The 12,750-nt window shown below is 38.9% G+C and overlaps 1 protein-coding gene across 1 annotated transcript; it reads left to right on the plus strand.

Moving 5' to 3' along the window:
- The first annotated feature begins 11 nt into the window (after window positions 1-11).
- On the plus strand, window positions 12-12,139 carry rtn4ip1 (reticulon 4 interacting protein 1). Its single transcript, XM_026300653.2, has 9 exons — window positions 12-429; window positions 1,162-1,313; window positions 4,421-4,489; window positions 4,625-4,749; window positions 5,082-5,130; window positions 5,566-5,702; window positions 6,047-6,230; window positions 11,438-11,530; window positions 11,769-12,139. Exons 1-9 carry the CDS (start codon window positions 192-194, stop codon window positions 11,904-11,906), a joined length of 1,185 nt encoding a protein of 394 aa, XP_026156438.1. The 5' UTR covers window positions 12-191; the 3' UTR covers window positions 11,907-12,139.
- Window positions 12,140-12,750: the final 611 nt, after the last annotated feature.

The following is a 12,750-nucleotide window of genomic DNA, read 5'->3' on the forward strand; positions in this document are numbered from 1 at the left end:
GTGTACACCACCAACCCTGGAAGAGGCATGGTACGGAAGAGGACGTTGTTTGGAAATAATTGTTTGAAATAATTATTTGGAATAACTGGGACTGTGTGAATGAGAAGTTAGGTATGGTGGTGTAGTAAGAAAGCGTTAGTGGAGTTTGAATTGTTCTGTCTGGGACAGGGACTACACTGTTGGGTCTAAAGATGACTTGTGTTAGACATTTAGCTTTCAGGAGCAGCTTGTTTCACAGACAGTGCAGACTGTTCAGTACCTCCAGCAGAGCTAGGACTATTATGCCAGCCTGGGTTATTGATAAATACGGAAGCAATGATGTTTTACGGTTCACTAAAAATGCCAGCTTTCCCGTCATCAACTACCCCAATGAGGTTATAGTCAAAGTGTTTGCAGCAGGATTAAATCCACTTGATGTGAGCATGAGAGGTGAGTGACAAGAAAAAAAAACAAACATCAGATATGACTGCACTTGGAATCTTAAAAAATGGAAGCAGTTTAATTAAAGTTGGAAATATCTTTTTAATATAACATCTTTGTAAGACAAAGAGACACATAGTAAGGTTAGAGAGTCAGGCTGGTAGACTGGTGTTTTCTCTGATTCTCTCACCATCTCCCACAGTAAAGGTGGCGAATGCCAAAATCATGTTTTATACTGAAAAGTTAATTCACAGTCTGTGCATTGTAGAGCTCTTTCACCTGCTTGTCTGAGTTGGACTAGAAACTATGTCTGATGTCACAAAACCATGGCTGTATGTGTCCTCTGGTGTCAAACTCTCCAAATATGATCTGTCATGTATTGCCATCCAGCTGAAGAACCAATAAACAAACCACATTATTGACTGAAGAGTAACTCAGTCTTGCACATCTTGTTATTTGATGAATTCAAAGTAGTTTGAATATTTTTTTTTCAAACTACAAGACTAACCATAATCTAGCAATCTATTCAGCAATCTATTTGCATTACTTATGAGATAAGCTGATTATATCTTGGCTCAAAACTGTTGGTTGCACAAAACAAACTTTAAAAAACCATGCTGTGGCTTTTTCATCTGGTGTTACCAACAAAATTAATTTGTGTAACGTTTCACTATGAATTTCATCTTTGACTGTACTGTAATTAGGAGCTTTGGTTGTAAACAGAGCCTCTGTCTGTGTCAGGTGGCTATGGTGCAGCTTCACTTTCTATGATGAGAGACCCTCTGAGTATCAAGCAGTCAGGCAGCGAGTTCCCTCTCATCCTTGGAAGGGACGTGTCAGGGGTCATCATGGAGTGTGGCCTGGATGTGAAGTACTTCAGAGAAAGGGATGAGGTGAGCAATGCAAATGTCAAGCAACAACATTTTCCATACAACAAGCCCCTGACTCATGGAAACATTCGTGCACGCAGTGAGTCATGTATGAATAAAATATGAGTGTGAAGTACACTGTCATGGTGCTGTAAACAGTGCAAAAACATAGACCTTTTTTAATCATTTTAAATCAACAATAAACCAAAGTAAAATTAAATTATGTTCAATTAAACAAATTGAACTATTATGATCAACTATTTTATAGTTTTACTTTTATAGTTTTTAAATACAATTTTCATAAATACTCATAAATACTATACTACTACGACTACTACTACTACTACTACTACTAATAATAATAATAGTTTTGTATAAAAATGAACTTTGGTCATCATTAAAAATAAGAATGGTTATATTTATAACATTCCATAATAATGATTGGAGTCTCAAGACTTTCTTAAATGATCCTTCAATTCATTGTTTTACTGACATATTTGACATAATTTATTAATATAACTCTATACTTCATAATTACTTCTTTTGTGAACAATTTGGGAGATCATCTGTACAGTATGATGTATTGATATTTTACAAAAATGAAATTAAAATACATTAAAAACAAAAATAAAGGGGAAATCTTTCCAGACATTAGAATTAGTTGGTTTTCAAGTAAAGTGAATATCTTTGGATTCTACATGGTCAGTCAGATTTAAAAATATATATATATTTGAATGCATCACCTTGGACAGATTCATCAATATTAAAGCTACGTTATTTAGTTTCTGCTTTTTTTCAGTTTGACGTCACATCTTCTCACAGTTCCTTAATCAATATTATTTTTTACCCTGCCCAGCCAAATGAGATCACAATGTGCAGTTTAGTGATATTTTCAATTGTATTCCAGTTTACAGTCATGTGTTTAACACTTACAGTGGTGTGAAAAAGTGTTGGCCCCCTTCCTCATTTCTTATTTTTTTGCATGTTTGTCACACTTTCATGTTTCAGATCATCAAACTAATTTAAATATTAGTCAAAGATAACACAAGTAAACACTTCATGCAGTTTTTAAATTCAGGTTTTTATTATTAAGGGAAAATAAAATCCAAAACTACATGACCCTGTGTGAAAAAGTGTTTGCTCCCCCTGTTAAAACATAACTGTGGTTTATCACACCTGAGTTCAATTCCTCTAGCCACACCCAGGCCTGATTACTGCCACACCTGTTCACAATCAAGAAATCACTTAAATAGGACCTGCCTGACAAACATTGTTGCCAACTTGGCGACTTTGTCGCTATATTTAGCGACTTTATTTCCCCCATTGGCGACTTTTTTTTGTCAAAAGCGACTAGCGACAAATCTAGCTACTTTTTCTGATTTTGTTAGCGACTTTTCGAAACTTTTTGAGACTTCGACGTGAAAGCACGTATCAACATTTGACTCGCTGCATCAGACGTTCTCAGTCACCTGTGCTAGCTCACAATGTCAGTCAAAATTATACAGTCAAAAATACTCCAGGCTCCAGTCCTAAGTGGAGCTAAAACAAAGTTAAGAATAAAAAAATAAAAAACACAAAAACAAACACACAAAAAAAAATGCACAAAACAAAAAAACAAAGTAACTCCGCCACTGTGTCTCTTTTAGGTCACTTTGCTTGTCCCAAGCCCAGATAAAGGAGGAGGGTTAGAATACAGGACAAAACTGATTATATGTAATTTGGGTTATTTTGAAAAATAGTCTATTAAATGGCTAAATTAAAAAAATCTAATTGACAAAGGATCAACTGAAAATACATTTACAGTTCTAAACATATTTACAGTGTCATTTACTCACTTTTTAGCTCTCCCACAACATTATTCCTTTCTCCCACAGTGTCCATTACAAATTGACAAGAAAAATGACATTTATGCAAATTAGACGATGACGCCATTTAGCGACTTCTAGCGACTTTTAGGACAGCCAATAGCGACTTTTCTTACTGAGGAGTTGGCAACACTGCTGACAAAGTGAAGTAGACCAAAAGATCCTCAAAAGCTTGACTCGTCTCAGTTTTGCCAGAAAACATCTTGATGATCCCACAGACTTTTGGGAAAATACTCTGTGGACTGATGAGACAAAAGTTGAACCTTTTGGAAGGTGTGTGTCCCATTACGTCTGGCGTAAAAGTAACACCGCATTTCAGAAAAAGAACATCATAGCAACAGTAAAATATGGTGGTGGTAGTGTGATGGTCTGGGGCTGTTTTGCTGCTTCAGGACCTGGAAGACTTGCTGTGATAAATGGAACCATGAATTCTGCTGTCTACCAAAAACTCCTGAAGGAGAATGTCCGGCCATCTGTTCCTGACCTCAAGCTGAAGTGAACTTGGGTTCTACAGCAGGACAATGATCCAAAACACACCAGCAAGTCCACCCCTGAATGGCTGAAGAAAAACAAAATGAAGACTTTGGAGTGGCCTAGTCAGAGACCTGACCTGAATCTGATTGAGATGCTGTGGCATGACCTTAAAAAGGTGGTTCATGCTCAAACTCTCCAATGTGGCTGAATTACAACAATTCTGCAAAGAAGAGTGGGCCAGAATTCCTCCACACTGTAACAGACTCATTGCAAGTTATCGCAAACGCTTGATTGCAGTTGTTGCTGCTCAGGGTGGCCCAACCAGTTATTAGGTTTAGGAGGCAAACACTTTTTCACACAGGGCCATGAAGTTTTGGATTTTGTTTTCCCTTATTAATAAATACCTTCATTTAAAAACTACATGATGTGTTTACTTATGTTATCTTTGACTAATATTTAAATTTGTTTGATGATCTGAAACAAAGTGTGACAAACATGCAAAGAAATCAGGAAGAGGGCCAACGCTTTTTCACACCATTGTATATGTATAATGTTTGTGTGAAGTTAGCTTGGGCTCATTTTAGAAGTTCATGAAGACATCTTCACTGTTGACTAATTGAGGTACCAGCGTGACTCACTGTGTGGCATTACACATCTGATGCTTTGAGAAGAGATTTCATACACAGCTTTCATATCTTGTCGTTCTCAGCAGCTGTCAAGAAACTCTATATATGTTTTGACAGCCCGGTATATCTGTGGATAATGAGACTTATGCTGCTGTGTCTGTCCCAGGTGTGGGCAGCCATTCCTCCATGGAAGCAGGGCAGCTTGGCTGAGTTTGTGGTGCTGAGTGGCAATGAGGTATTTCCTTCTCAAATCCAAAGGCAACCCCTGGTTTCTTACTGACTACTGGAACATTCATATGCTTCTTCATAAGGGACTTAGCAGGTATACTGCTTCATGAAGACTAATATTTTAAATGTCTTTGGTGCTCAGGTATCCCACAAACCAAAGTCACTGAGCCACACAGAGGCAGCAGCCATTCCTTATGTGGCAACCACTGCCTGGTCAGCGCTGGTCAACACTGGTGGGATCAAAAAGGACAACTGTGCCAAGAAGAGGTAAGGGAACATCGACAAACACTGTGTCATGCACGCACGCACACACACACTTTCCACTTGTTTGTTAATTCAGGTTCATTCCAAAGAAGTTTCTTGTCTTTGACCTACCCAGTAATTGCTCTTTGGGTTTAACCCCTGTCAGCCCACTTCTTTCTGTTGGTGATGTGCTCTAGTTCTCTGGAAGCAGCTCAGACACTCCCATACGCTGCAATGAACCTGACACAGTAAAGCCTGGAGTGCATTTGACATGAATGCTAATGAAGGACAGCCAGAGCAGTAATAGTGTAGAAAACCTAATCGTTGTTTATACCTACTTTTCCTCTTCTCCACAGGATTTTGATCCTTGGAGGATCTGGGGGAGTTGGAACCTTTGCTATACAGGTATGGGTTAAAAGATAGATGATGACATACTGTGTTGTATATATTACCAATATGATGTAACATTTTTAAGTGCATGAAGCTAAAAACAGCCTGCACTAAATACTACTCTAAATGGTAAAATAAATAGTTTACAGATACTCAATGAGGTTGGTGTAAAAATAGGCAAGAACACTGAGCGTGGAATAAACAGTGGTATAATGAAAAGTTTGTTTGTCTGAAAGCCGGCTTTCAGACTGTGCCAGGCACCTTGTTTAATGACCCGAATACTGCTGCTCACGTTACACAGATGTAAGACTTCATCTTAATAATTAAACATTCTCTGTGCTCCTCAACCATTGGGTAACATTCTTCTGCCTACAATAAACGAAATGGTGATGCACTGTAGCCTGCATTAATGTGCTCACATTTGAGGCTAGAACTGTCATTTGTACCCAGATGCTGAAGGCGTGGGGAGCCCATGTGACTGTTACCTGCTCACAGAATGCTGAGTTGTTTGTAAGGGAACTAGGGGCAGACCACGTGGTGGACTACACTGCTGGACCTGTTGAGGAGCCACTCAGCATGCTGGAGAAGTGAGAACCCCCTTCGTCCCCCATCGCACACATACAGTACATCTGGTTTGGTGTGTGTGTGTACCATATAAGTGACTTGATTTTGTTACCAAGGCAACCCCCTCTAGCTGCTGTTAGTGCAAGCTCATTAGGGTGACAAAAGTGAGACTTTTAATTTTCTAGCAAACTCCATGATACTGAGTACTAAGTTCTCAGAAATAATCGCTTTCTCCATTTGTCATTTACCCAAAAGTTCACACCTACAATTTTTGCTGTCATCTTTTTTGTTTACTCCCACCCACTCCACTTAAATATCTTTGTCTGTGTCTGCTGTTTTCACCAAACCTCCGCCTCTACACCTCGAGATTTGACCTCATCCTGGATAATGTTGGGGGGGGCACTGAGCATTGGGCGCTGGATCTTCTTAAGCCTTGGACCGGTGCGAAGTATGTCACCCTTGTAACACCCTTCCTCCAAAACACGGACAGGCTGGGTATTGCAGATGGCATGATGAAGACTGCTGCTACAGTGTCCACCAAGGTTATCAAGGTAATCATGGTAGAATAACACAGATGCAGTTTGTTACTGTACAGATTTGTTGTCGAAATAAAATGTGTAACCTGAATTGATTAAAATCCACCATGTTAGTCACAAGTGTGCATTTTGCAAAGGTACATGAGTACTGTAAGCTGCTACTTCTAGTAGTTGTAGAGGGAATATTAATATTATACATTTTTACCTTATCAGGCCAGGTGCAAAATTCTTGGACAATATTTAGAGAACTTTTGGGGACAGGTGTTCTATAGCCTCAGTGAGTCCACAGTCTTGGCTAGTTCAGTTCTCTGCAAAAACAAACAAAATATGATCATCAGATGCTTTAGCTCAGTTAGGTTGCAGCAAAACAGTAGTACAGTAGCACAAAAAGCACATCTCCCTGATCCATCTGAATGGGACCAGTGCACAGACCATTGGGAAGAACATACAGACATGAATACCACAGTTAGAGAACTCAGTCATGTAATCTGGTCTGAATACCAGCTGACCTGCATTGAGGTAAATTGTATGAAAATACCTCACACAGAAAGAGTTTTAATTTGTTTTTGATAGAAACAATTCATTGGCTATATATAGATGCCACAGTAATAGTATGACTACTTTACTTGTAGTGCAAACTGGCTGTGAGCATGTGTCATGATTAAATCGTCCTCCCTGAACTATACCTTCATTAATGCAGGTGCGGTTCAGGAACCCGCCTTTTCATCACAACTAAAAGCCTGCAACCATATGAAAACATGTATATACACACACACACACACACACTCTGGAACTCAGTTCATTGTAAGTGGCATCCTGACAGTGGGCACACTGTGGTGGCAGAGCAAGGCATGGTATGCAGTGCACTTGTAGCTTGTGTGTGTGTCGCATCTGTGCATCACTTTCACATGTGAACCACAAAATCCACAGTATGAACAGATGCCAACATCTGGTTGCAATGTTTAAAGTATTTTTTTCTTTAGTGTAAACAGATAGAGACAGATATCTCGTTATTATTGTCAGGTGCACCAAAAAGTACTCTACGTTTTTTTTTTAATTGTTTTTTGTTTTTTTTTTGTTTTTTTGGTTTTTGTATAAAACCAGCTTTGTGTCCTAGTTTTTATTAAATGAACTTCTTTAGGATTGAGGAATTACCAGGAGATTAAATGCTGTTGTAGGTGTAGATCATGCGGGAGTTCTACAGGAAACTTTGGTCTACTTGTGAGGGTTGAGTTGGGATGTTAAGCACTGAACGTTGTTTGGTAAGTTCAAGTGGTTACATTTTCAAAGTAACAAGGAAACACCATGTTAACACATTTCTACATTTCACATTTCATTTCCACTGTAGAGGAAATAACGTCAGAAAGTTCTTCCTGTTCACTCATAATCTATTATTGTGAACATCATATTCTTTTTTTAAACTTCTTCAAAATGTTCACCCAGCTCTGCTCTGTTGGATCTCTAGCCTGCAACTTTGCTCTCTTAAGGCTGGTTTTCACGAGTGGGAGGCAGCTGTTTTCTGATAAAAGTGTATATAAACCACCTAACCAGGGTTTGAGACAACACTGTACCCATTGGCTGGAACAGCTTACTGTTAGTTTTGATGTTGTAATGGAATTTGTTGACACTAAGAAAATATAGAAGATCAAAAAGCTTGAACAGACTTAAGACACTTATGAGTTTTGTTTCTGACTTTCTCATTGCTAGAAACAACTAAAGGTGGAATTAGTCAAGAACATGAAACAAAAACAAGGACGAGTGTGGATGGAGGTTTATAATGGGTCGGGACAGCCCCAGACCAATTTGCCCTTTTCTCTTCTTTCTTTTTTCTGTAATATGTTTAGCAACAGACAATTTTACACTGATGGGTTTGCCTCTCGAGGTTGACAGCAAGAGATATGACATTAAAAAGAGTTTACATGCAGATTTTGGGGTGGGATGGGTGGATTGGATGTTTGTTGCTTCCCATGCTATGTAATGCTGTTTTAAATGTTAACCCTTCACATGTACTGCATGCACAGTGTTATACTCCTACACTAAATTTTATCACTTCCTCTCCAGCATGGCATGTAAGTTTCAATTGTCTTTTCTCTTCTTGGTAGAAAAGAAAACCCTGAACCTTTTCCTTTTTTTTTCTTGCAAAGTGTAACCAGATAAGCTAGAGCTTAGAAATATTCATGCTCTATTTCTGTAAAAATAACCATGTGGCCCACATACTCTTGCTCCCCTCAGTGCTACTAAGGGCTTAAATTATTTTCTTTATTTTTCATGGTCACACCTTGTGCTTCAGGCACTGTAATGTAAGCCTGGTGAAGCTGCACCCCCAGAGGGAGGATTTAATTCACATCAGCATGGTCTCTCATTAACACCCATACTATCCCTACAATCAGAACTACACTCTGAGACTGAGTATTCAGACTGATGCAACAGAGGTGTCTCTTTCCAGGTGCTGATGCATTTTTTTCCAGTGTTGACTAAATTTGTCTGTTAGGAAATGACAAATTGTTGGTTGGAGAATCTCAAAGAGCCAATAAGGCTCCAGGTCGCTGAGGTTAACACATACATTTACAGCATAGTAAACGTCAAGTAAAAAGGAAAGTCGACAGTGGTAACTTGTAGGTTTATAGACAGGAAACAAAAACATATTGTGTCGGGTCTCACATCTTGTTCACACACACACACACACACACACAGTGTGCTTTGTTAGTAAAACCAAAACTAGAGTGCTTGGCTCTCATTTCTAAACAGTCCTTACTCTTTATAAGACAAAGAAGTTTTTGGTAAGCATATTTTGGAAATTCATTAGTAAAGTGGTAACTTCCATATGCGTACTGTTTAAGACACTTCATCAGACCTTACTATCATGCACATTCATGACGTCCTGTCTGATTTAGTGCTTAGTTCAGATAAAGTCATTATAGTGGGAGATTTTAACATTCATGTAGATGTTGAAAATAATCGTCTCAGCACTGCATTTAATTCAATATTAGATTCAATTCGTTTCACTCAAAATGTTAATAAACCCACCAACAATTTTAATCACCCCCTGGATCTTGTTCTGACCTATGGCATCAAAATTGAACATTTAGCAGGTTTCCCCAAAATCCTCTTTTGTTTGACCATTCTTTAATAACTTGAATTTAAAATAATGCAGCGTTTGGGAGCTGGAGGGCAGCTGCCTCAATCCTACTCCCTGCCAAGTTGATTATCTTGTTGACAGTGCTGTAGCCTCACTGCGTGAAACGCTTGATACTGTAGCCCCTCTGAAAAAGAAGTTAGTGAATCAGAGGAGATTAGCTCCATGGTACAGTTCACATATTCGTACCTTAAAGCAGGCATCACGAAGGCTGGAAAGGAACTGGCGTTCCACAAATTTAGAGGAAATTTATCTAGCCTGGAAAAACAGTCTACTAACATATAAAAAAACTCTCTGTAAAGCCAGAACTGCATACTATTCATCACTAATAGAGGAAAATAAGAACAATCCCAGGTTTCTTTTCAGGACTGTAGCCAGGCTGACAAAAAATCACAGCTCTGTTGAGCCCAGTGTTCCTTTAGCTCTCAGCAGTGATGACTTTGAATTTACATCAAATTTACAGTAGTTGCTTCATCTAAACCATCAATGTGTCTCTTAGACCCCATCCCGACTAGACTGCTCAAAGACAGGCTGCCATCAATCGACTCATCTTTATTATGTAGTTACAGTCTATGTACCTCAGGCTTTAAAGATTGCAATAATAAAACCTCTACTCAAAAAGCCTAGTCCAGGAGTCTTAGCTAACTATTTTTATATCCACCCCACCTCCTATGTCGTCCTATGCGTTAAAGTGGGTCCAATCTTATTTATCAGACAGATTACAATTTGTTCATGTTCATGATGAACCTTCCACGCACACAAAAGTTAGTTATGGTGTTCCACAAGGCTATGTGGTAGGACCAATTCTCTTCAGCTTATACATGCTTCCCCCAATTTTATTAGGAAGTACTATATTATTTACCATTGCTATGCAGATGACACTCAGCTATCTATCTATGAAACCTGATGACACAAACCATTTAGCCAGACTTCAAGCATATCTAAAGGACATAAAGGCCTGGATGACCAGTAGCTTTATACTTTTAAATTCAGAGAAAACAGAAGTTACTGTAGTTGAGACTAAAAACTTCAGAAATAGCGTATAACCATGATATGTCCTTTAATTCACACATAAAACAAATCCCTAGAGCTGCCTTTTTTCACTTGTGCAATATTGCCAAAATTAGGATTATCCTGACTCCAAATTATGCAGAAAAACTAGTCCATGCATAATGAGTTAGAGTATTCTAGCCTACTTCAAGACTTGATTACCCATTATTATCAGCATGTCCCAGTAACTCCATAAAAAGCCCCCAGTTAATCCAGAATGCTGCAGTCACAGTTTTTACAGGAACTAGTAAGAGATATCATATTTCTCCTTTATTAGCTTCTCTGTATTGGCTTCCTGTAAAATCCGGAGTAGAATTTAAAATCCTTCTCCTCACATACATACCCCTTGATGATCAAGACCTCATAGTACCATATCATCCCAATAGAGCGCTTCGCTCTCAGAGTGCAGGTCTATTTGTGGTTCACATAGTTTCCAAACGTAAAATGGGAGGCAGAGCTTTTACCTATCAAGCGCCTCTCCTGTGGAATCAGGTCCCAGTCTGGGTTCAGGAGGCAGACACTCTCTGTACTTTTAAGGTTAGACTTAAAAATTCCTTTTTTACAAAGCTTATAGCTTATAGTTGGGGCTGGCTCAGGTGACCCTGAACCATCCCTTAGTTATTCTACTATAGGCCTAGACTGCCTAAGTTCTCCCCATAGATGTACTGAGCTCCTGTCTCCTTGTTGTTTATTGTTGTTCTTTTCTCTCCTTTATCCACTTACCCCAACCGGTCGAGGCAGGTGGCTGCCCAGACTGAGCCTGGTTCTGCTGGAGGTTAATTCTGTTAAAGGGAGTTGTTCCTCTTCACTGTCGCCAAGTGCTTGCTCATAAGGGATTTGTTTTTGTCTTTTGTGTAGTGCCTTGAGATGATTGTATTGTAGTATGGCAAAATGCAAATAAAAAATAGGTTGAATTGAATTGAATTCCAGTTAACACCATTTTAAGTAAAGTTTCTGCCACAGTACATAAGCAGTTAAGAAGGTGTAGTAAAGCTAATAGTCTTCATGCTTTTTCTCTTACTGTGTTTTATTGCAGCACCTTGTTAAAGGAGTTCATTACCGCTGGGGATTCTTTGCTCCTAGTGGGGTTGCATTGGATGAAATTAGGGAAATGGTGGATGCAGGACAGGTACAGTAATGTCTGTATTCTTTAAGTGCCCAGTAACTGATGATGTATGCTTCTTCCTGGTTCTCCAGTTACTGACTGGAGAATTTCTCATTATCGAAAGTTTCCATCTAGCCATAAAAGCCTTCAGATAATTGTCATAAGTAAAGGAAATTCCATCAACTGACTACTGCCTTCATCATTTTATTAAAATTTGAAGGTATTTGGAGCCAAGCCTTGTTCTCTTCTATCTCTCCTTCAGATACGGCCTGTGGTGGAGGAGACTTTCAACTTTTCCCAAGTTCCTCAGGCTTTTGAGAAGGTGGAGAAGGGTCATGCCCGAGGAAAGACTGTGGTCCAGATCAGCAAAGGGGGAGATGACTTTGCTGCACAATTATGAAGCAAATGAGTGAATGAATGGAAATGCTGTGAATGCAAGATCTTAGCTTATTGTACCTCCAGCTGTCAAAAACGGACATGAACGTGTTTTTATTTTTTCTCCTGCCATCTGAAGGGTGTGTGGCATTGTTTGCTGTTTTATTGTTGTTAATGTGTATGGTAACACTACTACTGTTGTACAGACTGCTTAAAGGTGTTTGCCATTTTTATATCGGTTTGAATAAAAAATATATAATCTAATTGTCAGTCTGTGTAATATTTTTACAGTACCACTTGCTTTTTTTCACACTAGCACAGTTTACTGTAGATCACCATTATTTAACTCTAGCCGTTTTCATGTTAAAAATGTAATTTTTCTAAAGCTAACATCTATTTACAATACCGGTTTTCAGAAGAATGCCACTTTTGAAGCAGAATGACTGTCAATCAAGTAAACGGGGCGGGACCAGTAATGTGATTGGCTGCTAGTTTGGTCATACAACCAACACACTAAGTGATTAGGTCAGGAGGTGATATAACAGTAAGCTGAAATGTTAATGTAGAGGCATATTTTACACTTGCCCTGATTTAGATTTTAAACGTTTGCTTAATTAGTGGACGATCGTTATTATTATAATCTTAGTATAATCCAAGTGTACATTTATGTACCAGGGCTACCTTGCTGTAGTGAAAGCTGTTCCGGTCGGTGGATTCACTTACGATAATTCATGCTGTATAAAGAATAATAGTGTTTGGTGCTTTTCCCTGTGTAACATAGTTAAAAATGGTTAAATCCTGCTAAATGGGGTAACCGCGCCATCTGCTGGTGAAAACGGGCTACTCAGTTGACGTCATAGAAGGTGGGG

Source organism: Mastacembelus armatus, chromosome 22 (genome assembly GCF_900324485.2).
Source record: "Mastacembelus armatus chromosome 22, fMasArm1.2, whole genome shotgun sequence".
Classification (NCBI taxonomy): domain Eukaryota; kingdom Metazoa; phylum Chordata; class Actinopteri; order Synbranchiformes; family Mastacembelidae; genus Mastacembelus; species Mastacembelus armatus.

Excerpts from the sequence above, each read along its gene's own strand:
- rtn4ip1 (XM_026300653.2), top strand. The coding sequence starts at position 192 with ATGACTTGTGTTAGACATTTAGCTTTCAGGAGCAGCTTGTTTCACAGA. Across the intron at positions 1,314-4,420 it reads ACTTCAGAGAAAGGGATGAG|GTGTGGGCAGCCATTCCTCC; the intron begins GTGAGCAATGCA and ends TGTCTGTCCCAG. Across the intron at positions 5,131-5,565 it reads TTGGAACCTTTGCTATACAG|ATGCTGAAGGCGTGGGGAGC; the intron begins GTATGGGTTAAA and ends ATTTGTACCCAG.